The sequence below is a fragment of the Mobula birostris genome, chromosome 8 (genome assembly GCF_030028105.1).
Source record: "Mobula birostris isolate sMobBir1 chromosome 8, sMobBir1.hap1, whole genome shotgun sequence".
Classification (NCBI taxonomy): Eukaryota; Metazoa; Chordata; class Chondrichthyes; order Myliobatiformes; family Myliobatidae; genus Mobula; species Mobula birostris.
Window position 1 is genome coordinate 133,194,094 of NC_092377.1, and position 23,637 is coordinate 133,217,730.

Consider the following 23,637-nt stretch of genomic DNA (forward strand, 5'->3'; position numbering starts at 1 on the left):
ATTCAACAGATGGGGACCATTTTTATTGGAATGTAGGAGAATGAGCTGGCCGGCAGATAGCTGTATCAGCAATGGACTTCGAGTCGGAAGGTCCAGAGTTCGAATCCGGAGGGGTCCTAAACAGTATCTTCGCGAGAGAAAGGCCAGGACGAAAATCTCTGTGGGCAACTATCCATAGGTTCCCCATGAGTCGAGACGACTCGACGACACTCAACAACATCTGGATAATGAGGTATAATCGACCGAGGTGTATAAAACCATAAAAGGATAGACGGGGTGTGGTTCATTAAAGCCCGGAAGTAGTAGTGGGTGTAACTCAGCTACTAAGCCCGGCGGAAAAGTTTCTTCTGACAGGAGAAGGGGCAAAGGTGGATTACTGCCCGCCGCATGCGTAGTTGGAAGTTCAACTAGGAGAAGGTCTGATCTTAAACTTCCACTGCCTTGCAGCTATTACAGGCTGTTCTTCCTTTCCAGCCCTTTACCTTTCCCACCTTTCAGCTTCACTTATCAGCTTCTGGCTAGTCCTTCTTCTCCTCCCGTCATGAAGAAGAGTCTTGGTCAGAAACGTCGACTGTTTTCTCATTTCCATAGATGCTTCCTGACCTTCCTAGTTCCTCCAGCATTTTGTGTGTCTTGTCCTATATTTATCGTTATATTTCCGTAACCTTTGCATTTATATTCCCACGGTTCATTAGCCGTGGCATAGAATGTAACAACAGTGTTGTTCAGGGACAAGTCCATAAGATATCGGTTTGCCCACAGTTGGAGATCCTAGTTGTTATACTATAGTCTTCATTCTTTTTCTCTCTCGCTCTCTCTCGCGCGATCTCACCCACCGCCCCGCCCCCCGGCAGCTGATTCCTTTTCTAGAAGGTCGCTCAAATATTCATCACCTTCTGTGCGAAGAAACTCACCCTACCCCCCTCAGATCACCTTTAAAATGTTTAGTCTTCATCAAACCTGCGTATGCTGTTTCTAAGCACCGTGCACCAGATAAAAAAATCGAAATATGGATTCAATTTATGCACCTCTGTAAGATCACCACTCAGCCTCCAAAGTCCAGTGAAAATTGACACATCTGATCCAATATTTCCTTTTAACCGCAGCCCTCCATTCCAAGCAACGTACTAGAGAATCTGTCCTGAAACCATAAAACCATCAAATAAAGGAGCAGAAATAGGCCATTCGGCCCGTCGAGTTTTCTCCGCTGTTTCATCCTGTTTGATCCCTTTCCCTCAAAACCCATCCTCCTGCCTTCCCCAAATCCTTTTACTCCACGGCGAATCAAGAATTCATCAACCTCCGCCTTAAATGCACCCAGTGGCCTGACCTCCACAGATTCACCACCTTCTGGATAAAGAAATTCCTCCTTATCTCTGTCCTAAGTGGACATCCCTCTATTTTGATGCTGTGCTCATGTGTAACATGGGGTTAACTTTCCTCCTATCGTTCCGCTGTCTCCTAGCACTGGGTTGAGATGTGGGTTTGTTTACAGATTACACTCTTCCCTCCTGTCTCTTCAGCGAATATCGGGACAACTGTGATCCTGTGCCGAGGGAGCTGCTCATTGGCTGGCTGCGCGGTCCGGTATCTCGTGTCCATTGCAGGACCAGCTGGTTGTTATTTTCTCTGTGATCCTGTCCCGCCCGGGCTCATTCTACTTTCCCGACTACGTTCTGACCTATTGCCAAGTGCAAAGGAAAACAGCATGATGAATGCCGCGGCGGGTGGACTGCTCCGTCTGGTTTAAAGCCTACACTTTGAGCGCTTTGCCGCCTTTGCAGCCCGCGGTTGAAGCCCCGATACTGCACCGAAAAATGGCGTAACTTCAATCTTAAATCTCGAATATTCCTCCGTGGACGCTGACGGTAGTGTTGACGTCTACCCTGCAATAACTACCCTGCTTCAACCAATCTCTTTTTGCCTGCAAAATGTACTACGTGCTAATAAAAATATGATTGGAAAGTTTTAGTTGGGAATGGTTATGATATTCTTAGTAAGGGCGTAAATGATAATAAAATCGATGCTACAGTCCACTGTGAAGACGTTTATCAAAAATTCCAAATGTCCTTGATCAGCTAAGTAACTGGACGAAGGAATAGCAGACAAGGTTCCGTTCGGATAATTGAGAAGTGTTGCATTTTGGGAAGTCAAACCTGAGTAGGACTTTCACAGTGAACGGTTAAGTTCCTCGAGAGTGCCGCAGGACCGAGTGATCAAGGAGTACACGGTAGAAATTGCCGCCATGGGTGCACAGAGTGGTGAGGAAGGCATTTGACACTATTGTCTTCACCATACGCAGCATTAGGTAGAAGAGTTAGGACGTGATGTTACAGCTGTACAAGACTTTGGTGAGATTTCTCTTGCAATCCTGTGTGCCATTCTGGCTACCCAGTGTGGTGAGAATGACATTAAATTGTGAGGGGCGCAAAAGAAAAGATTCACAAGGATGTTACAGGAATTAGCGGACGAGTTATAAAGTGAGATTGAATAGGCTGGGACAAATTTCTCTGCAGCGAAGGAGGGTGGGGGTGACATTGTAAAGATTTACAAAGTCACTGGTGTTATAGATAAGGTGACGGGTCACAGACTTCTTCCCAGGGCAGGGAATCCAAAACTATGGGGAAGAGGTTTAAAGTAAAAGGGGAAAGATTTAAAGGGGGCCTGAAGGGCCGGATTTTCACGCACTGGATGGATAAAAGTAGCGAATTGCCAACGCAAGTGGTAAAAGCGAGTTCGATAGCATCATCTGTAAGACAGTTATACAGGTGCATGGATAAAAATGTTGAGATGGATATAAATCAATAAGGGCAAGTCAGATCAGTTCAGATAAGCAAATTGACCAGCATATACTGTACAAATTTCGCTGAAAACCCGGTTTCCGTCCTGTGACAGATGATAGATCGGCTGTTGTTATGAGTCTTCGGGCCTGTGCGTAGAGTGTTCGGCTCCGAGGTTTCTAAAGTACCTGTATATGTTCATTGCTTACTTAACGAAAGTCGTCGAGTCCTTGTGCTTTCTGTTTAATCTTGCCAAGTTTATTTTGACTGGCATGAGTTTTCGGCATGCTATGATTATCTAAGCGGAATTCTCAACGCTTATCGTTGGTTCCTACTTTCATGCGTAGTTGCCCTGCCGAGCCACCGAGGTTTTTATTGGAACTCGTATGTATAAACCCTGGTCGCCGTCTCCACATGGGATTCTGTCTTAACTGGTGCGCACCGTGACTGACTGTTGTATTTTTCTGTCTCTCCGGTTGTCGATGGGTAGTGAGTTTCGCAGCTTCCTCGTTCGAAGGTGGGGCTGTGGCCTTTCGGGGCAGAAAAACAAAAGGATTTTTATATCGAGTGGTAAAATAGTTCATGAGGGCAAACAGGACTGGGGAGTCGAAGTTACAATCCGATTGGCCATAGAACATTAAACTGTACAGACCATTAAACCCAAGATGTTCTGCCGACCTATTAACCTGCTCCAAGATCGTTCTAACGCTTCCTTCCTTAATAAGTTCCCTCCATTTTATTTTATCTATGTGCTTATCAAAGAGTCTCTTAATTATCCCCAACGCACGCACCCACCACTCTCGGTACATATATTTAAAAACTACATCTGTGATCCAACCTATACTTTCTTCCAATCACTTTAAAAATTATGCCCTTCTCGTATTAGCCATTTCCGCCGTGGGGGAAAAGGGTGCTGGGTCTCCACTCTACCTGTGCCTCTTATCATCTTGTACGCCTGTATCAAGTCGGCTCCCATCCTCCTTCGCTCCAAAGGGAAAAGCTTCAGCTGGTTCAACTTTTCCTCACACTCGATCCAGGCAGCATCCCAGTAAATCCCTTCTGCACCCTCTCCACAGCTTTCACCTCCCTCCTACAATGAGGCAACCCGAAATGAACACAATTCCACAAAAGTGGTCTAACCTGTATTTTCAGAGCTGAAATGTTACTTCGCGCTCAATCTCCAAACTAATGAATGCCAGCTCACTGTGCGTTTTATTAAACACGCTATCAGCTTGCGCAACAGTTTTGAAGGATCTATGGACATGGGCCCCTCGATCGATCTGTCCCTCCACATTCATATGAATCCTGCCAATCCCTCATCTGGTTGTGTTTCGCACCGAAAATGGCGAGTTCCTGCTCCCAATTCGATTTTTTTTAAAGTTGGTGCTTTCATGCTCTAAGCATGGCAAGCAAATAGGGAAGAAAGGGAATCTTGATGCTTTAATTATGCATATGCTATTAATAGGGTTAGATAATAAACAGAGGCCTTTCGGCCCGTCTCATCCTTGCTGAACTGAGATGGCTTCCCTTGCCTGCCATCGATCCATATCCTTCTAAATTTCTCTATCTGTCTGCCTATCTAAATATGTTTTGAACTTTATAATTGTACCCACCTCTAATTCTTTCTCTGGCGGCCATTACACATTACCCTCTGTGTAAGAAACATCCCCTTGGCTCCTCATTGTACCTTCCCCCCCCCCCACCTTGAACTTATGCCTCTAGTTTCTGACTCCCATCCCTTACGAAGACTGTGACCACCCGCCTGATCAATGTCCTCATAATTTTATGAACCTCTATAAGGTCACCCCTCAGCCTCCTAGATTCCCAGCGAAAACCACCGGCCTATCCTGGTAAGTCAATCGTCCAGTCCAAGTAACTTTGTTGTGATTTTTTTATTGTGTCCTTTTCAGTTTCATGACATTCTTCCAATAACTTGGCGAGCAAAACTGCGCAGAATACTCTAAATGTGGCCTGACTGCGACCTATCAGTGAACGGGAGCACGGGAAGAAGTGGCATATCACATATCACGATTGAAGACTGAAGAAGGCAGTGCTTCGTGGCAGTTTTCAGAGTTTCACTGCGCTCAATTAGTGTACAGGATTCATTAGAAAGGAATAAAAATAATATTGGTGCAAGCAGAGCAGCCATTGTGTGAGTGGGCTAGTGTCGGAGTGGCTTTGACTCATCAAGTTTTGGCGAGGTAAGTATCTGGTAAGTTTCTTCTTCTTTATTCTTCATTACTAGTCTGTTAGGACACAGTTAGTGTCACGAGAATGTCTCCAGGGCACAGTTAGTGCTGCGAGAATGGTTCTAGGGCCCAATTAGTGCAGAGAGAATGGCTCCATGGCACAGTTAATTTGGTGAGAATGCTCCAGCGGCAGTGTTGTGTTCTTTGTGTCAGATGTGGCAATTCTGGGAGAAGTCCAGCCTCCCGACTGACCATATCTGCACCATAGCACTGAGCTGCAGCTCCTCAGAGGCGTGTTAAGGAACTGGAGCTGCAGTTCGATAACTTTTCAAGTAAGTTACCAGCAAGGTTGATGAAGGGAAATAAACGGACGCTGTCTACACGGACTTTAGCAAGTTCTTTGATGAAGTCCTGCATGGGAGGATGGTCCACAAGGTTCAGTCCCTTGGCATTCAGGATGAAGTTGTAAATTGGATTCAACACTGGCAGAGCGGGAGAGGACAGAGTGTGGTGATAGATGGTTGGCTCTCTATCTGGAGACCTGTGCCACAGAGATCAGTGCTTGTCATTGTTGTTGTTTGTCATCTATATTAATGATTTGGATGATAAAGTGGTAAACTACATCAGCAGATTTGCAGAATACACCAAGAGTAGTTGCGTAGTGAACAGTGGGGAAGACGATTAGCTTGCAGGGGGATAAAAGCCTTAAAAATGGCAATGGAATTTAATGCACAGTTATGAGTTGTTGCACTTTTGAAGGGCACACCAGGGTAAGAACTACACAGTGAATGGGAGGCACTGAGGAGTGCAGTGGAACAAAGGGATCCGGGATTCTTTGAAAGCGGAGTCACAGGTGGAGAGAATCATAAAGATAGCTTTTCATAAATCAAAGTATTGAGTACCGGAATTCGGATGTTATGTTGAAGTTGTATAAGATGTTAGAATTTGCAGTATTCTATAGAGTTCCTGTCACCTACTGACAGGAAAGATATACATAAATTTACAGGGATGTTACCAGGACTTCAAGACCTGATTTATGGAGAAAACTGAATAGGTGGGACTTTACTCTCTGGAGTGTAAGACAATGTGGGAAGATCTGATTAAGATGTGCAAAATTATGAGGGGAATAGAAAACAAGATTTTCACACTGAGGCGGGGTGAGACTATAACTAGAGATCATAGGTTAAGGGTGCAAAGTGCAATATTTAAGGGGATCATGAGTGGGAACATCTTCACTCGGAATGTGGTGTGAGTGTGGATCGAGCTGCCAGTGGAAACAGTGGATGCAGGTTCAACTGCAACATTAAAGGGAAGCTTAGATAGATACATGGATTGGAAGGACATCGATGACTATGATATTCTGGCATAAGCTGATCCTGCATCTTCTGAATTCCTAGTCAAAGAAGAAAAATTCTAAAGGGAAGATACCGCCACGGTGGCCAACATGGGAAGTCAAAGACAACATTAAAGCAAAAGAGAGGGTATACAATATGGCAGAAATTTGTGGTAATCTAACAATATGGCAGAAATTTGTGGTAATCTATTGGATTAGGAGCTTTAAAAAATAGAATTGAAGGAAACTAAATAAACAATAAGAAAATAATAAATATGGAAGTATGTTAGACAATAACATAAGGAGGATCCAAAACTTTTTATCAGATATATAAGGAGTAAACAAGAGGCAAGAATGAACATGAGACTGCTGGAAAATAATTCTGAAGAGGTAGTAATGGAACAAAGTGATGGCAGACAAACTGAATAGGTATCTTGTGTTAATCTTCACTGTGGAAGACATCAGCAACATGCCAGAAATTTGAGAGTATCAGGGTAGAAGTGCGTGTAGTCACTATTACTAGGCAGGTGCTTAGGAAGCTGAAAGGTTTGAAGAAAAGAAAGCCACCTGAACCAGATGAACTACACTCCAGGTTTCTAAAACAGGTATTGGAAATGATTCTGGAGACGTGAGTAGACAACTTTCAGGAAGCACTGGATTTTGGAATAGTTCTGCAGGAGTGGAAAACTGCAAGTGCTGCTATACTTCTTAGGAAGGAAAGGAAGCAAAAATAAGGAAATTATACACCAGTTAGCCTGACTTCAGTAGTTTATAAGGTGTTAGAGTACTTTATTAAGGATGAAGTTTCAGGGCACCTGGAGGCATGTAATAAATTGGACAGAAGTCAGAATAATTTCCTTCAGGGAAAATCTTGGCTGAGAAGTCTGTTGTAATTCCTTAAGGAAATAACTAACAGAATAGACAAATGAGAGTCAGTGGATGCTGCGTACTTGGATTTTCAGAATGCATTTGAGAAGGTTCCGCACATAAGGTTGCTAAACGAGATAAGGAGTCCATGCTATTACAGAAAGATTCCAACATGGATAGAAGATTGGCTGACTGGCAGAAGGTAAAAAAGTAGCAAAAAAAGGGAACATTTCTGGTTGTCTGCTGGTGACTAATGGTGTTCCATAGGAGTCTGTGTTGAGTTCACTGCTATTCATGTTGTGTGTCAAAGATTTGGATATCGTAGTTGGTGTCTTTTTGGCCAGCTTTGCGATTATACAAAGATGGGTGGAGGACAGGTAGTGTTGAGGAAGAAGGAAGGTGTCTCCATAAGTACTTGGACAGATTTGGAGAATGGGTAAAGAAGTGGCAAATGGAATACAGTATAAGCAAGTGTATCTAATGCACTTTCGCAGAGGACTAAATGTATAAGCTATTTTCTAAAAGGGGAGTGAGCTGATAAATCGGAGTTACAAAGCGATTTCGGAGTCCTAGAGAAGAGAAAATCTGCATATGCTGGAAATCCGAGCACCACCCACAAAATGGTGGAGTAACTCAGCAGGCCAGGTATCTATGGAAAAAAGTACAGTCGACATTTTGGGCCGAAAAGACTACAGGGAGTCCTAGTGCAGAACCCCTTAAAGGTTAACTTGCAGGTTGAGTTGGTGCTGAAGAAAGTAAATGCAAGGTTAGCATTAAATTTGAGATGACTGAAGTATAAAGGCAAGGGTACAATGTTTTATAAAACATTAATCAGGTCATACTTGGTGTATTGTTAATACTTTTGAGCCCTATTTGTAAGAAAACATTTACTGGAATTGGAGAGGGTACAGAGGAGGTTTACAAAAATGATCCCGGGAAAGAAAGTGTTATTGTATGAGGAGCGTTTGATGACCCTGTGTAACTGGAGTTTAGAAGAATGAAGGGGGATCTTATTGAAGCCTACCGAATATTGAAAGCCTGGAAAGAGTGGGTGTGGAGAAGATATTTCTTGTAGTGGGGAGTTCAGGACCAGAGGGCACAGCCTGAGAGTAGAAGGGCGTCCCTTTAGAACAGAGGTGAGGAGAAATTTCTTTAGGCAAAGGGTGGTGAATCTGTGGAGTTCATCGCCATGGAAAGCTGTGGGGTTATATTTAAATCTTAGGTTGATAAGCCTTTGTTTAGTATGGGCGTCAAATGTTATGGAAAGATGGTAGGATAATGGGGTTGAGAGGGAACATAAATCAGCCATGGTTGAATGGTGGAACAGACCCAATAGGCTTAGTTCTGCTCGGATGTCTTATGAAGTTATAATCTCCACCACACTATCTCCAGTGATGAATTAGTTGTGAGCAGTAACACACACACGTATGCTAGGCAAAGCACTGGGGAGTGTTGTAGAACAGGGACACCTGAAGATACAATACATAGTTTTATGAAAGTGGAGACATAGGTAGACATGGTGGCATAAAATGTGTTTGACACGCTTGACTTATTGCTCAGAGCATTGTGTATAGGAGTTGGGATGCCATGTCGCAATCGTCTTCAGTCGTTGGTGAGACCACACATAGAGTACATATACAGTTCAGGTCACCATTAAGCTGGAAGGGGTGCAAAGAAGATTGACAAGGATGTTACCTGGACTGGAGGGCTCAAGTTATGGAGATGGGTCATAAAAACTAATACATATTTCCCTGCAGTGTAGGAGACGAAGCAGTGGCCTTGCTTGTAGAGTCATGAGGAATATAGACAAGCAGAACTGTTACCATTTTCCCAAGGTAGCGGAGTCAGAATCTGGAGGGTTTAGGTTTAAGGTGAGAGGGGAAAGATTGAAAAGGAATCTGGGGGGGGGGGGGGAACTGCTTTAACAGATGGTAGCAGGCTCATGGAATGGGCTGCCAGTAGAAGTTGCAGAGACAGACATCACAATAATATTTAAAAGACATTTAGACAGGTTCATGGATAGAAATGGTTTAGAGGAATATGGGCCAAATGCAGATGTGTGGGACTAGCTCGAATCAACTTATTGGTCAGCATGGGCGTGTTGGGCCGAAGGGCCTGATTCTGTGCTCTATGACCATGACTTTTCTATGCAACTCTCCCTCTGGTGTTATGAAATCACCTTCCCCATTTCAAAGGCGGCAGTCCCTTGGGCCTCATGGGTATTTACATCATTGAGCTGCCTGATAGCTTCAAGCTTTTGGGAACATTTAGCATAGTCTCACTGGTCTTGCGCAATTTGTTCTCATTTTCATTATGAGTCCCCCGATATTATTGAGTAACTTTGTGTTAGACATCTCTCTTTACGCAATCTTGGTAATTATATAAAATGCTCTCATGAATCGGGTTAGTAACCGAATTCTCAATCTAATCTATTGCATTCGCCCCACCCGTCCCGTTCCATTTGAGGACTCCGGGCAGATATATAGTTTTTGTCTATGTACACTCTGCCATTCAGGATCAGAGCTCTCGTCACCTCCAGTACACATCAAGGTCTCCCTCCAAGGATGGGAGGGTTGGCGTTCCTGTTGGTCCAGGATGTGTTCTACCATTCCCTGGCTGTTGTCGGAGTAGCCGGTAGGTGAGTGCGGGAAGCGCCGACCAATGTGAGAAGTCCTGTTCAAACACGGGCTGTCTGGGTATGAGTGCTGCCTGGCTTTCTTATGTGGGAGAATGAGCAAGTGTGGGTGTAAACGTGTCCCTGGATCTGCAAGACATATTGCGCCTGGCTTTTTATGCACGGTCCCTTCCTCCCTCCATGTGCGTGCATGCGTGTGTGTGTGTGTGTGTGTGTGTGTGTGTGTGTGTGTAACTTCAATGACATCTGTATACTGGTGCAAAGAATGAAGAGGCGGACATTTGCATGTCCAATCAGACCACAGCAGCGATTACACGTTGATTATAGGACAATAACATTGAGGCTGGAGAGCCGGAGTAGTGAATATTTATAAGAGTGTGGCTCAAGAGAAATTACTGAGCGAATCAGACAATAGGAACCCAATGAGCAGGCAAACTCATTTCGAGAGGGTGGGTAGGGAACCAAACCACCTAGAAGTTGTTAAGTGATTGAGAGAGCTGGACATTTGGAAGAGAGTTTGTTGATGAGTGCTTTCTATCCCTGATTTCAAAGGGGTTTGAACAATGAGAGGTCACTGATGGAAAGGTTTGTACAGTGGCAGCCAGTTGTGACAGATTGTTCTATAAATTCATAGGTGCTTGTATATGTCATAGAGGTTGCCGGCTTATGTCTTTGTGGTCGAGCACTGGCTGCAGAATTGGAGATCCTTGAAAATCCGAGAAGATCAATGAAAGTTCATTAATGGATTATTGAGGACAATGGAAACTCACTAGAGAAATCTCATTGGTGGGGAGGGATGTGTAATGGGAGTTAATTGGTGGGGACAGGTAAAGAGTAGAATCTCATTGGTGAAGAAGCTTGTTGAATGGAATCTCATTGATGGTGTTGGTTATGGCCAGGAAGGTCAATAATGAGATCTCAGTGGGAGTCTTTGTATGACTAGGTGAGACTGACTGAGTGATTGAGAGATGTTTCAGATAATTTGGTCAGGTGAGCGCACTGAATGGGGGTGAGCGTAAAGCAGTAGAATTGAGGTTGGCTCGATATGTTGGACAATTTTTCATTACTGGATGGATCTGAACCATTTCATTTGGAGTGGGCTCATCAGGTGATGGGATTTCCTTGGCTGATGAAAAGCGTTAGAAGTGGGAGATGAGCCTGCTGAGGAAATCGGTGAATAGCGTGCCGCAGAGTCATAAAAGAAGTGGAAATATTGAGGAGTGACTTCAAAGCTACCCCCTCTCACCGTAAATCCATCTCTCTACTGTTGTTGTTATGGGATTATGGATCTTGGTCATGTGAACTCCCTGGCTGGTAGATAGTGATGATTATTTGTAACTTGGTGAGTAAGAAAAGTAGAACAGTTGCAGATCTCTGACTGATGAGAAGGATGGAACAGCAAAAAAGATATTAACTGATGGCGCATTGTGAAGTGGTCATTATCAGTGAGACAGTCATTAGGCTCATAGGGATGGACGATGATATATTGAAGAAAAATAACAGAACACAGGACAGTATAGCACAGGAACAGGCTGCTCTACCCACCGAACCGCAGAATAATTCATAGTAATAATTAAACAGTTAGCTAAACTGATCTGTTCTGCCTATGCAATGTCCACATCCCCACATTCATTGTACATTCATTTACGACTTAAGTGTCTCTATTGTACCTGCCTCCACCACCATCCCAGCAGAGCATTACAGGCATCCACCATTCTGTGTGAAATAAATTCCCAGCACATAACCTTCGAAATTACCCCCTCTCGCCATAAATCCATGATCTCTAGTGCTAGACATTTCCACCCTGGAAAAAAGATTCAGACTGTGTGCTCTATCTATGCCTCTTTTAATCTAATATACCTCTGTCCAGTCACCTCCAACCTCCGTCGCTCCTGAGGAAACAGCCTAATTCCAAGTCCTCCGTATCCTTCCCATAACGGTACAGCCAAAAATGATGAAATACTCAGATAAAGTGAAAGCAGAATTTTATAACATCATTAGAACAGTCAACAATGGGGTCTAGTTGACATGAAGATTGGACATAGAATAATGTTAGCAAACTGGATAGTAGTTTCACTATTAAAACAGTGGACAAATATAGTACGATCAATGGAATTTGAGCAACGGGATATAATACACCAACTAGAAGCTTATTAATGGAAAGCTATTGAAGAATGGAGAGTATTGGAAAAGCCTTATCAATGTGTTCGTCAATACCCAGAATTTACTGCATACTACTGGGAACTGGGAAATGCTACGTTTTAGTGATGGATGCTTGTTGGGCCACTCTGAATGCTGGGTAACTCTGATAATGCTTGCACCTATCTGGTTTATGTGTGACCATGGTTATATGTGCAATGATATCTCATTAATGGACTTAGACAGTGGGAATTTCTTTAGCAACGTCGCATATTGGGGATCGTGGTCATGAGGAGATGGACAGTGGAAGATGACTAACTATAGGCAAAAATAATACAGAACGGGGAGTATATTATGGGAGTTATTTAAGACCATAAGATATAGGAGCCGAGTTAAGCTATTTGGCCCATCCAGTGTGCTCCACCACTTCATCACGGCTGATCCATTTTCCCCTCAGACTCAGTTTCCTGCCTTCCCCCTTTATACTTTCATGCCTTGACCAATCAAGTATCTGTCAACCTCTGCCTTAAACATACATAAAGGCTGGCTTCCGCAGCTGCCTGTGGCAACAAATTTCACAGATTCACCACTCTCTGGCAAAAGAAATTCCTCCTCATTTCCATTCTAAATGGATGGACCTCGATTCTGAGGCTGTGTCCTCTGATCTTAGACTGTCCCATCATAGCAAACATCCTCTCCTTATCCACTCAATGGCTTTCACCATTCGATAGATCTCAATGAGGTCACCCTCATTCTTCCGAAATCCAGCAAATACTGGCCCAAACGCTCTACATATGACAAGTTGTTCAATTCCGCAATCATGGTCGTGAACCTCCTTTGAACCTTTTCCAGTTTCAACACATTCTTTTTAAGATAAGGGGCCCAAAACTGCTCACAATACTCCAAGTGAGGCCTCAACAGTGTTTTATAAAGCCTCAACATTACATCTTTGCTTTTATATTCTTGACTTCTTGAAATGAATATATTGGCCTTCCTCACCACAGACTCAACTTGCAAAGTAATCTTTAGGGAATCCTACACAAGTACTCACAAATCCCCTTGTGCCTCAGATTTTTCTGTTTTCTCTCTAGTTAGAAAATAGTTAACCCTTTCATTCCTTCCACCAAAGTGCATGATCATACATTTCCCGACACTGTATTCTACCTGCCACTTCTTTGCCCATTCTCCTAATCTAAGTCCTTCTGTAGCCTCTCTTCTTCCTCAGAATTACCTGACCCATCAACTGTCTTCATATCATCTGCAAACCTTACAACAAAGCCATCAATTCCATCACCCAAATCATTGACATATAAAGTAAAAAGAAGCAATTCCAACACAAGCCCCTGTGGAACACCACTAGTCACTAGTCCCAACCACTAGGGAAGGCTCCCATTATTCCCACTCTTTGCCTCCTGCCAATCAGCTACTGCTTTATCCATACTAGAATCCTTCCCATAATACCATGGGTTCTTAGCTTGCTAAGCAGCCTCATGTGTGGCACCTTGTCAAAGGCCTTCTGAAAATCTAAGTTCACATCATTGATTCTTTTTTGTCTATTCTGCTTGTTATTTCTTCAAAGAATTCCAACAAATTTTTCAGGCAAGATTTTCCCTTGAGGAAACCATGCTGATCTTGGCCTATTTTATTATGTGCCTCCAAATACCTGGAAACCTCATCCTTAACAATTGACTCCAACATCCTCCCAACCACTGAGGTCTGACTAACTGCCCTATAATTTCCTTTCTTCTGCCTCTCTCCCTTCTTGAAAAGTGAAGTAACATTTGCAATTTTCCAGTCTTCTGGAATCGTTCCAGAATCTAGTGATCCTTGAAAGATCATTACTAATCCTCCACATCTCTTCAATCACCTCTTTCACAACCTTGGGATGTGCACCAACTCGTCCACCAACTTATCTACCTTCTGATCTTTCAGATTCCCAAGAACCTTCTCCCTATAATGGTAACTTCACACACTTCCTGACTCCTGACACCTGGAACATCCACCATACTGCTAGTGTCTTCCACAATGAAGACTGAAGCAAAATACTTATTCAGTTCATCTGCCATTTGCTTGTCCCCCATTACTACCTCTCCAGCATAATTTTCCAATGGTCTGATATTTTCTCTCCCCTCTCTTTTAAACTCTATGTATCTGAAGAAACTTCTGGTATCCCCTTTAATATTATTGGCTAGCTTACTTTTGTTCAATGTTTACCTCATTGCTTTAGTTTCTGGATTTTTTAATGCTTCTTCCTCTTTGGGATGTATATATCCTATGCCTTATGAATTGCTTCCAGAAATTCCAGCCATTGCTGCTCTGCTGTTGTCCCTGCCAGCGTTCTTTTACAATCAATCTTGGCCAGCTCCTCTCTCAAGCCTTTGTATTTCCCTTTACTCCACTGTAATACTGATATATCTAATTTTAGCTACTTGCCCTGGAGGGTTCTTTTGCCGTAAGCTCGCTAATCAATTCAGGTTCATTGTACAACCCCCATCCAAAATAGCTGATCCCCTAGTGGGTTTAACCATGCGTTACTCTAAAACGCCAAGCCATCTCATCAGCACTCCATAAATCCCTCCTCTAGGGATCCAGCACCAACCTGATTTTCCCAATCTACCTGCACATTGAAATCCCCCATGACTATTGCCCTTTTGGCTTGCATTTTCGATCTCCCATTATAACTTGTAGACCTCATCCTTACTATTGTTTGGGGGTCTGTATATAAGTCCCAATAAGGTCTTTTTACACTTGCAGTTCCTTCACTGTGCACAATGATTCAACACCTTCCAACTCAATGTCATATCTTTCTAATGATTTGATTTCATTTTTACCAACAGCGCAATGCCTTCCTTCTTATCCTTTCAATACAATATTTAGCCTTGGACATTAAACTCCCAGCTATAATCTTCTTTCAGCCATGATTCAGTGATGCCAACAATGTCATACCTGCCAATCCCTATCTGTGCTACAAATTCATCTATCTTATTCTGCATACTGTATGCATTCAAGTATAATACCCTCAGTCATGTATTCACTCTTTTCGATTTTGCCGCCGCTTACATTGCAATTCATCCTGTTGACTGCAATTTTGCCCTTCATCAGCCTCTCCTAGCTAGGAGTCTCACTACACATTGCCTCTGTTTATAAACCAACTACCCCATCTTCAGCACTGTCACTCCAGTTCCCATTCCTCCTGCCAAATTAGTTTAAACCCACCCGAACAATTCTAGCCAACCTGCCCGTAAGGATATGGGATTCCTTCAGGTTCAGGTGTAACCCATTCCTTTTCTGCGGGTCATACCTTTCCCAGAAGAGATTCCAATGATCCAGAATTCTGAACCCCTGCCCCCTGCACCAGTTCCTCAGTCATCCATTCACCTGCAAAATCATCCTATTCTTACCCTCTCTGGCTCAAGGCACAGGCAGCAATCCAGAGATTACTACCCTGGAGGACCTGTTTCTCAACTTTCTACCTAGCTCCCTAAGATTGCTCTTCAGGACCTCCTCACCTAGCCAATATGAACCAAGACTTCTGGCTGGTCACCCTCACTTTGAGAATGCCATGGACCTGATCCAAGATTTCCCTGGCCCTGGCACCATTGGAGCAACGTACCATCCGAATGTCTCTGTTGCGCACACAGAGCCTTGTCTCTGTTCCCCTCACTAAGAAATCTCCTTTCAACACTACCACCCTCTTCACCTCTCTGTTCTTCTGGGCCACAGCACCAGACTCAGTGCCAGGGACCCAATTACTGTTGCTCCCCTCAGTAGGTCATCCCCCTCAATAGTTTTTAAAGTTGTATTCTTATTATTGAGGGGAGCGACCACACGTATGCTCTCACTAGCTGTGCTTTCCCCTCCTCCTTCTGACAGCCACCCGGTTACCTGTCTCCAGCAAGCGAGGAATGACTACCTCTCTGTAGCTCCTATCTATCACCTCTTCTTTCGCCTGTCTGACCTACTGCAAGTTGCCTATCACCACAATGGGTCTTCAACAGACGCAATCTCAATGGCTCTTCACACAGCCTTAGGTCACCTGGACAATACAAACACCAATTGTCAGGATGTTGTTCATTGGCTATAGCTCAGCATTTAACACCATCATTCCTGATGGATAAGTTACAGAACCTGGGTACCTCTAATCCTCGACTTCCTAACTGGAATACCACAATCTGTGCAGATTGGTGATAATACCTCCTCCTCACTGACAATCAACACTGGCGCACCTCATTGCTTAGCCCACAGCTCTACTTTCTCTCTGTTCCCATGACTGTGTGGCTAGGCATAGCTCAAACACCATCTATAAATTTGCTGAAGATACAATCATTGTTGGTAGGGTCTCAGATGGAGATGAGAGGGCGTACAGGAGTGAGATATACCAGCTAGTTGATTGGGGTCACAGCAACAACCTTGCACACAACGTCAGTAAGACAAAAGAAGAATAAGATGAAAGAACATGAACCAATCCTCACAGAGGGATCAGAAGTGGAGAGAGTGAATAATTTCAGGTTCCTGGGTTTCAAGATCTCTGAGGATCTAACCCGCTCCCAACAAATTGATGCAGCTATAAAAAAGGCAAGACATATTTCATTAAGAGTTTGAAGAGATTTGGCCTGTTAACTAAAACACTCAAAAACTTCTATAGATGTACCATGAAGAGCATTCTGACAAGCTGCATCACTGTCTGGTATGGGAAGGGGGCAGATACTGAACAGGACTGATAAAAGTTATAGAAAGTTGTAAATGTAGTCAGTTCCATCTTGGGTACTAGCCTCTCTAGTACCCAAGACATCTTCAAGGAGTGGTGCCTCAGAAAGGCGACGTCCATTACTAAGGACCCCAGGACATGCCCTTTTTCATTGTTACTGTCATTAAGAAGGTGCAGAAGCCTTAAGGCACACACTCAGTGGTTTCAGAACAGCTTCTTCCCCTCTGCCACACGATTCTTGAATGAACATTGAACAGTACCCCACTTTTATTTAATATGTATTATTTATGTTTTTGTGGTATTTTTAATCTATTAAATATACATATATATTTTCCGTAATTAATTTAATTATTTATTTATTATGTTATTCTTTTTTTCTTTCTATATTATCATGTATTACATTGAACTGCTGCTGCTAAGTTAACAAATTTCATGACACACTCCTGTGATAATAAACCTGATTCTGATTCTGAATCAGAGTTTTGGGTCTTTTATCTCAGAAAGGATGTGCTGAAACTGGAGAGGGAAGCTCAACGCCTATCCAATAGTGAAAGGCCTTGATAGAGTGGATATAAAGAGGATGTTTCCTATGCTGGGAGAGTCTAAGACCAAAGGACCAGATTCCCAGTTAGAATAGAGGGGCATCCTTTTAGGAATGGAGATGAGGAGGAATTTCCTTTTAGGATGCAGATGAGGAGGAGTGGTGAACCTGTGGAATTCCTTGCTGCAAGCAGCTATGGCGACCAGATCTTTATGTATACTTAAGGCAGAGGTTGACGGCTTCTTGATCGGTCAGGTCACAATGTATGGCCTCAGTCCGAAACGTTGACTGTCCATTTCCATCTAGAGATGCTGCCTGACCCACTGAAGCTCTTCAGCGTCTTGTTAATTCTTCCTTCATGGACGGGGAGAAGTTACATTGGGGAATAGGGACTGGCAGGGAAATTAAACATTCTGAGCCAGTTTTAAAGGAAGACACAAAGAACATTTTGGAAACACAAGATAACTTAAAGCAAATAAGGAGGAGATGGATAAAACTAACATTGATAAGAAATAGCACTGGAGAAATTGGTGTGTGTGAAATCCAGTAATATTGCCAGACTCAATGCCCACAGTCCATAAAGTATGGAAGAGGCGCCAAGGCAGTTGTTATTTTCCAAAGTTCTATATGTCCCAGAAAATATTGAGCATTTCTTGAGTGTGAATAATGTTGATGACAGGGGGACCTGGATGTGCATGTATTCAGATTTATGGAAATAAAAATGTACGTAAAACAAATAATTATAACTGGTCTTGATGCAGTGTTTCGACTTAAAATATGCACAGTTCCTTGCCTCCCACAAATGCCGTTTGACTGTTGAGTTCCTCCGGCAGATCATTTGTAGCAAGTGATTATAACTGATAGGAAGTTAAAGAATGTACACAAAGTAGAAAAGGGGAGCAAAAGGATATTGAGAACTACTTGGCTTAATATCAGGAGTAAGAGTCAAAGTCAAAGTTTATTGTCATATACACAAGTATGCACAGGTGTAATGAAACACTTGCAGTAGCATCATATAACAGCATTCACAGGAAAAAAAAACATAAATCAGGCATAGATAATTTTCCAAGAAAGAATGCAATCAGAAAACAAAACAAAGTCCATTTTCATGCAAATTGATCAAAATGACCATAGTATTCATAAACTGTAGCAGTTAGTGTTGTAACAATTGGTTCAAGAACTAAGTGGTTGATGGCAAGCAGTTATAGTTGAATCTAATGAAGTAGGACTTCAGGTTTCTGTACCTCCTGAATAGCAGCTGCAAAATGATAGCATAGCCCAGATAAGGGCATCTTTGATGACGGCTGTTGCCGTCTTGAGGCAGTGCTTTCAGTAGATGCTACTGATACTGGGGCAGGATGAGCCCATGGTGTATTGAGTAGAGTACACTACTTTCTGCAGCCTAAGCTTCTGCACTTCCGAATTGCTGTACCAGACCATGATGCAAAGCAAACAAATGCTGGGATATGCTACCAAGGAAAATGCCTACAGGGAGAGCACTTAGAAATTAATGGTCTACTTGGGAAGATCCAATATTGAGAAACTCATGTCTGACTAATATTTTTAGGTTTTTTAGGAGGGTATGAGAAAAAAAAATAGAGCACAGTAGATCTGGGGTAAACCAGAGGAGAGCTGGGCAATGAAGAATCCAGGGAAGAGAATGGGGTAACTGAGATTTCTGTGTGATGGAAAGGGGTGGAGCTTCTTATAATACTCTAATAACAAAGACACAGAAAACTTTCTAAATCTGTGAATGGCATACATTAATAGGGTTATACTCCATGGAAATATAAACATTTCGACCCAACTCGCCCGTGCCAACCAAGATGCTGATCTATCCTGATCCCATGTAACCAAATTTGGCCCAAATCCCTCTAAACCTTTCTTCTGCATGTACCGTCCAAATGCTTTTAAACGTTATAGTTGTACTCACCTCTACTACTTCCGTTCACAGTTTGTCTCATATGCCAGCCACCCTCTGTGGGAAAATCAGAGCAATACAGCATGGATACAAGTCCTTCAGCACAACTAGTCCATGACCACCACAGTGCATGCCAGCTAGTCCCAATTTCCAACGTTTGTCCATTGCCCTCAAAGCCTGTCTCTACATGTACTTCTTAAATGATACTGTTCTATCTGCCTCAACCCATTCCTCTGGCAGCTCATTTCATATACTCGCCCCGTTCTGCGTGGGAAAAAAAATTGACACTTGCGTCCCTGATAAACCTTTCTTCTCTCACCCTAAACTTCTGCCGTTAAATTTGGCCTCACCTACCCTGGGAAAAGACTGTATCAGCACACGCTTTACAATGACCAGGGTCCAATTCGTGCTGCTGCTGGTAATGAGTTTGCACGTTCTCACAGGGGCCACATGGGGTTTCTCTGGGTGCCCCGGATCACGGCCCAAAGACACACTGGTTAGCAGGTTAATTGGTCATTGTAAATTGTCCCTTGATTGGTCAAGGATTAAATTTGGGGATTGCTGGGCAATGTGACACGAAAGGCCAGAAGGCCTACTCTGTGCAGCCAAACCATTTGCTCATACAATGGTGGTATAGTGTCCCATCACGGTCTCTTTAAATCTCTCCCCTCTCATCATAAACCTATGCTCTTTAGTTTTAGACTCCCTTATGACTATGACTCTTGACCTGAAATATCTTGGAAATATGGTAAGCAGCGAGAGGTCGTGGTTAGGCTGGCACAGTGACAGGTGCAATTTAGTATAGCAAAGTAAAAGGCGTAGGGATAAAAGGTAAGCTGCTTAGAGGTGAACTGAGCAAGACCCTTTTCACCCAGAGTGCATCAGGAAGGTACTGGCAGTGCAGGTGATAGAGGCAGAGACTCTAAGGAAAGTTCTGAGCAAGCAGTTCATTCTCTAAGGTTTAGAAGGCTGTGGACCAAGGGCATGAGCCGAACAGCCTCTTTCAGCACTGTAGTACTCCCATGACTCAAAGTGAGAGCAGATACTCTGGCAGAAATAATGAAATGGAGACACAAGAAACTAACTGCAGAGGCTGAGATTGGGGGCAACAAAACACACATGCATATAAAACGTGGGAGAACTCGGCGGGCCGAGCAGCATCTGTGGAGGGTGGGAGATGAATTGTTGGTATTTCGGGTCGAGACCTGACTGAGGGTGGAGATCAAAAACCAGCCAGTATGAAGAGGTGCAAAGGAGGGATGGGGCAGGAGCCAGTAATTGATTGGTGAAGTGATGAGGGGTCGAGGCACTCCGCAGATGTACAGTACACAAGACATTGAAGGAACTCAGCAGGTCAGGCAATATCTATGCAGGGAACTGGGCAGTGGACAGTCGGGTTGAGTCTGGACTTAATGATAGATTGTCAATTAAAAAGGTGGAGGGAAGTGGTAAAGCGGGAGGCGGCAGGTGATAGGTGGGTCCAGGTGAGGAGGGCTAGATAAACGGAAGAGGATAGACTGGGAAAGTGAAAAGAGGCTGCGAGGTGACAAAGGGTTGCAGATGATGCAATCTCATAGGAGAATGTGGAGCATGCAATAAAGGGAGGGATGAGCAAGGCAGTTGGAAATGGTGGGTTGGGTGCAGTAGAGAGCGTCCGATTGATGGTCTAATGGTGGAGGAGAGGAAGGATACAGGTGGGTACAGGGGAACTGAGTATATCAGGAGCAAAGGAACAAGAAACAGGGAGGAAGCAGTTTACCAGAAGTTGGAAACTTCAATGTTCATGCTGTAGCTCGGTAGACTACCCAAGTGGAATGCAGGTACTTTTCCTCCCCTCTGCTCTTTTAATCCAGATTAGGAGCCTCAGACCGAAAGGTTGACTGGAGACGGGGCTGTATAAGAGAGTAATTAAATCAAGTAGGATCCGAGGTCTCATAAGTAGAAGTGCACAGTTCGAAAGCAGGTCGTTTGATCTGTGCAAGATGCGGTTTTGCCCCAGCTGCTAGGATCCAACCAATTTGCTCAGCGCTTTTTATGAAAGTTCAGAAGATCGCAAAGAGGTGCAGAAAATATTTTCCAACATGGTTAGATTGGAAAGCCTAAGGAATTTTCCTGAGTGCAAATCGGTGTAGAAGTAGATTTGTGGTGGAAGATAGTGAAAGGTTTCGAGGCAAGGCAATAATTCCTCATCTTTGCCGCCAGGTGGCGCCGCGGTAGTGTTGCTGCCTTTCGACTCCAGTGACTCAGGGACGTGTGTGTGTGTGTGTGTGTGTGTGTGTGTGTGTGTGTTTATGTGTGTGTGTGTGTGTGTGTGTGTGTGTGTGTGTGTGTTTGTTTGTTCTGTTTTTCTCCACATCCCAATTGCGCACGGGTTCGGTGCGTTAATTTCTTGCGGTAAATCATCCCACTAGCGTGTAGGTAAGGAACAAAACATGGGGACAGACCGAGAGTAGCGTAGGATTGGTGTAAATGGGGAGTGATGGTGGTTCAGCTTCCGTGAGCCGAATGGCCTTAACTATATAACATCTCTCCACGATTCCATGACTATGAGATTGCAGGGAAAATAAAAATAAAACACAATACTGAGCATAACCTGAAACTTGTGAAGAGGCCAAGGGGTGCAGGATGCAGAGAGAGTAAGCAGCCATGGACAAACAACGAAAAACAATTTGCAGAGCCACTGGGGAAGAGTGGGGGCCGAGAGATTAAGGATCTGATGTGGAAACAATGAGTCAGATGGCCTGCAGAGTTTTTCCGGTGTCTGTTTTTGTAACAACTGAAATCTCTCCCCGCCCCAGAGAGCTAGGAACTGGATGTTGGCATGTCCACTTGTGCGATCCCGAAACCACTACGGTACAACTAGATAGCCGTGCATATTAACTTATCGAGATACAGCACGGTGACGGCCTTTCTGGCCCTTCGATCCTTGCTGCCCAGCAACCCCCGATTTAACCCTCTCCTAATCACGGGACAATTTACAAATGACCAATTAACGTACCAACCATCCCAGGTGCTCTCCTAACCACAAGCAAGAGAAAATCTGCAGATGCTGGAAATCCAAGCAACACGCACAAATGCTGGAGGAACTCAGCAGGTCAAGCAACATCTATGGAAAAAAAAAGTTCAGTCGACGTTTTGGTCCAAGAAGGACCAGAGAAAAAAGATGAGGAATAGATTTAAAAGGTGGGGGGAGAAGCTCAAGGTGATAGGTGAAACTGGGAGGGGGAAGGATGAAGTAAAGAAGAATTGGAAGTTAATTGGTGAAAAAGATGCAGAGCTGATAGGTGGGGATAAAAGGCCATGGAAGAAACAAAAGGGGGGAGGAGCACCAGAGGGAGGCAATGGGCAGGCAAGGTGAGAGAGGGAAGAGGGGATGGGAAATGGTGAAGGGGGGAGCATTACTAGAAGTTTGAGAAATTGATGTTCATGCCATCAGGCTGGAGACTACCCGGATGGAATATAAGATGTTGTTCCTCCGACCTGAGTGAGGCCTCATTGCAACAGTAGAGGAGGCCATGGACTGACATATCAGAATGGGAATGGGCAGTGGAATTAAAATGGGTGGCCACTGGGAGATCCTGCTTTCTCTGGTGGATGGAGCAGAGGTACTCCATGAAGGGGTCTCCCAAACTACATTGGGGCTGACATATGTACAGAAGACCACACCAGGACCCCAAAAGACACATAGGTGAAGTGTCGTCTCACCTGGAAAGACTGTTTGGGGCCCTGAATGGGAGTGAGGGAGGATGTGTAGGGGCAGGTGCAGCACTTGTTCCGTTTGCAAGGATAAGTGCCAGGAGGGAGATCAGTGGGAGTGACGACTGGAGAAAGGAGTCCTTATGGAAAGCAGAAAGTGGGGGGGGGGGCGCGAGAGAAAGATGTGCTTGGTGGTGGGATCCCATTGGAGATAGCAGAAGTTCTGGAGAATTATGTGCTGGACGCAGAGGCTGGTGGGGTGGTAGTTGAGGATAAGAGGAACCCTATCCCTGGTAGGATGGTGAAACTTGCATGAAATGGAAGAGATGAAGTTGAGAGCAGCATTGATGATGGAGGAAGGGAAGCCCTTTTCTTGGAAAAAGAAAGACACCTCCTTTGTTCTGGAACGAAAAGCCTCATTATGAGAGCAGATGCAATGGAGACATTGGAATTGCTAGAAGGGAATGGCATTTACAAGTAACAGGGTGGGAAGAGATATAGTCCAGGTAGCTGTGAAAGTCCGTGGGTTTATAATAGATATCAGTAGATAAGCTGTCTCCAGAAACAGAGACAATGAGATTGAGAAAGGGGAGGGAGGTGTTGGAAATGGATCAGGTAAATTTGAGGTCAGAGTGTAAGTCGGAGACCAAGTTGATTAAGTCGACGAGCTCCACATGGGTGCAGGATCAGTACCAGTCGTTAATGTAGCGTCGGAAAGGTCACCAGTATAAACTGTTCCACATAGCTGACAAAAGGCAGGCATAGCTGGGAGCCATGTGAGTGCCCATGGCTACACCCTTTGTTTGAAGGAAGTGGGAGGAGCGAAAG

The 23,637-nt window shown here is 44.0% G+C and overlaps 1 protein-coding gene across 5 annotated transcripts in view; it reads left to right on the forward strand.

Annotated features, from left to right (window-relative positions):
- The first annotated feature begins 9,568 nt into the window (after positions 1–9,568).
- The window catches only part of rabac1 (Rab acceptor 1 (prenylated)), a 54,648-nt gene continuing 40,579 nt past the window's right edge, over positions 9,569–23,637 (forward strand). For 2 of the 5 annotated variants that reach the window (XM_072266291.1, XM_072266292.1), the window contains exon 1: positions 9,569–9,803. In XM_072266291.1, the coding sequence (XP_072122392.1) occupies positions 9,665–9,803 (139 nt within the window). In that variant the 5' untranslated portion in view covers positions 9,569–9,664. Of the gene's footprint in view, positions 9,808–23,637 lie in introns of all 5 variants that reach the window. The other 3 variants (XM_072266293.1, XM_072266296.1, XM_072266298.1) reach the window with 3 other exon arrangements.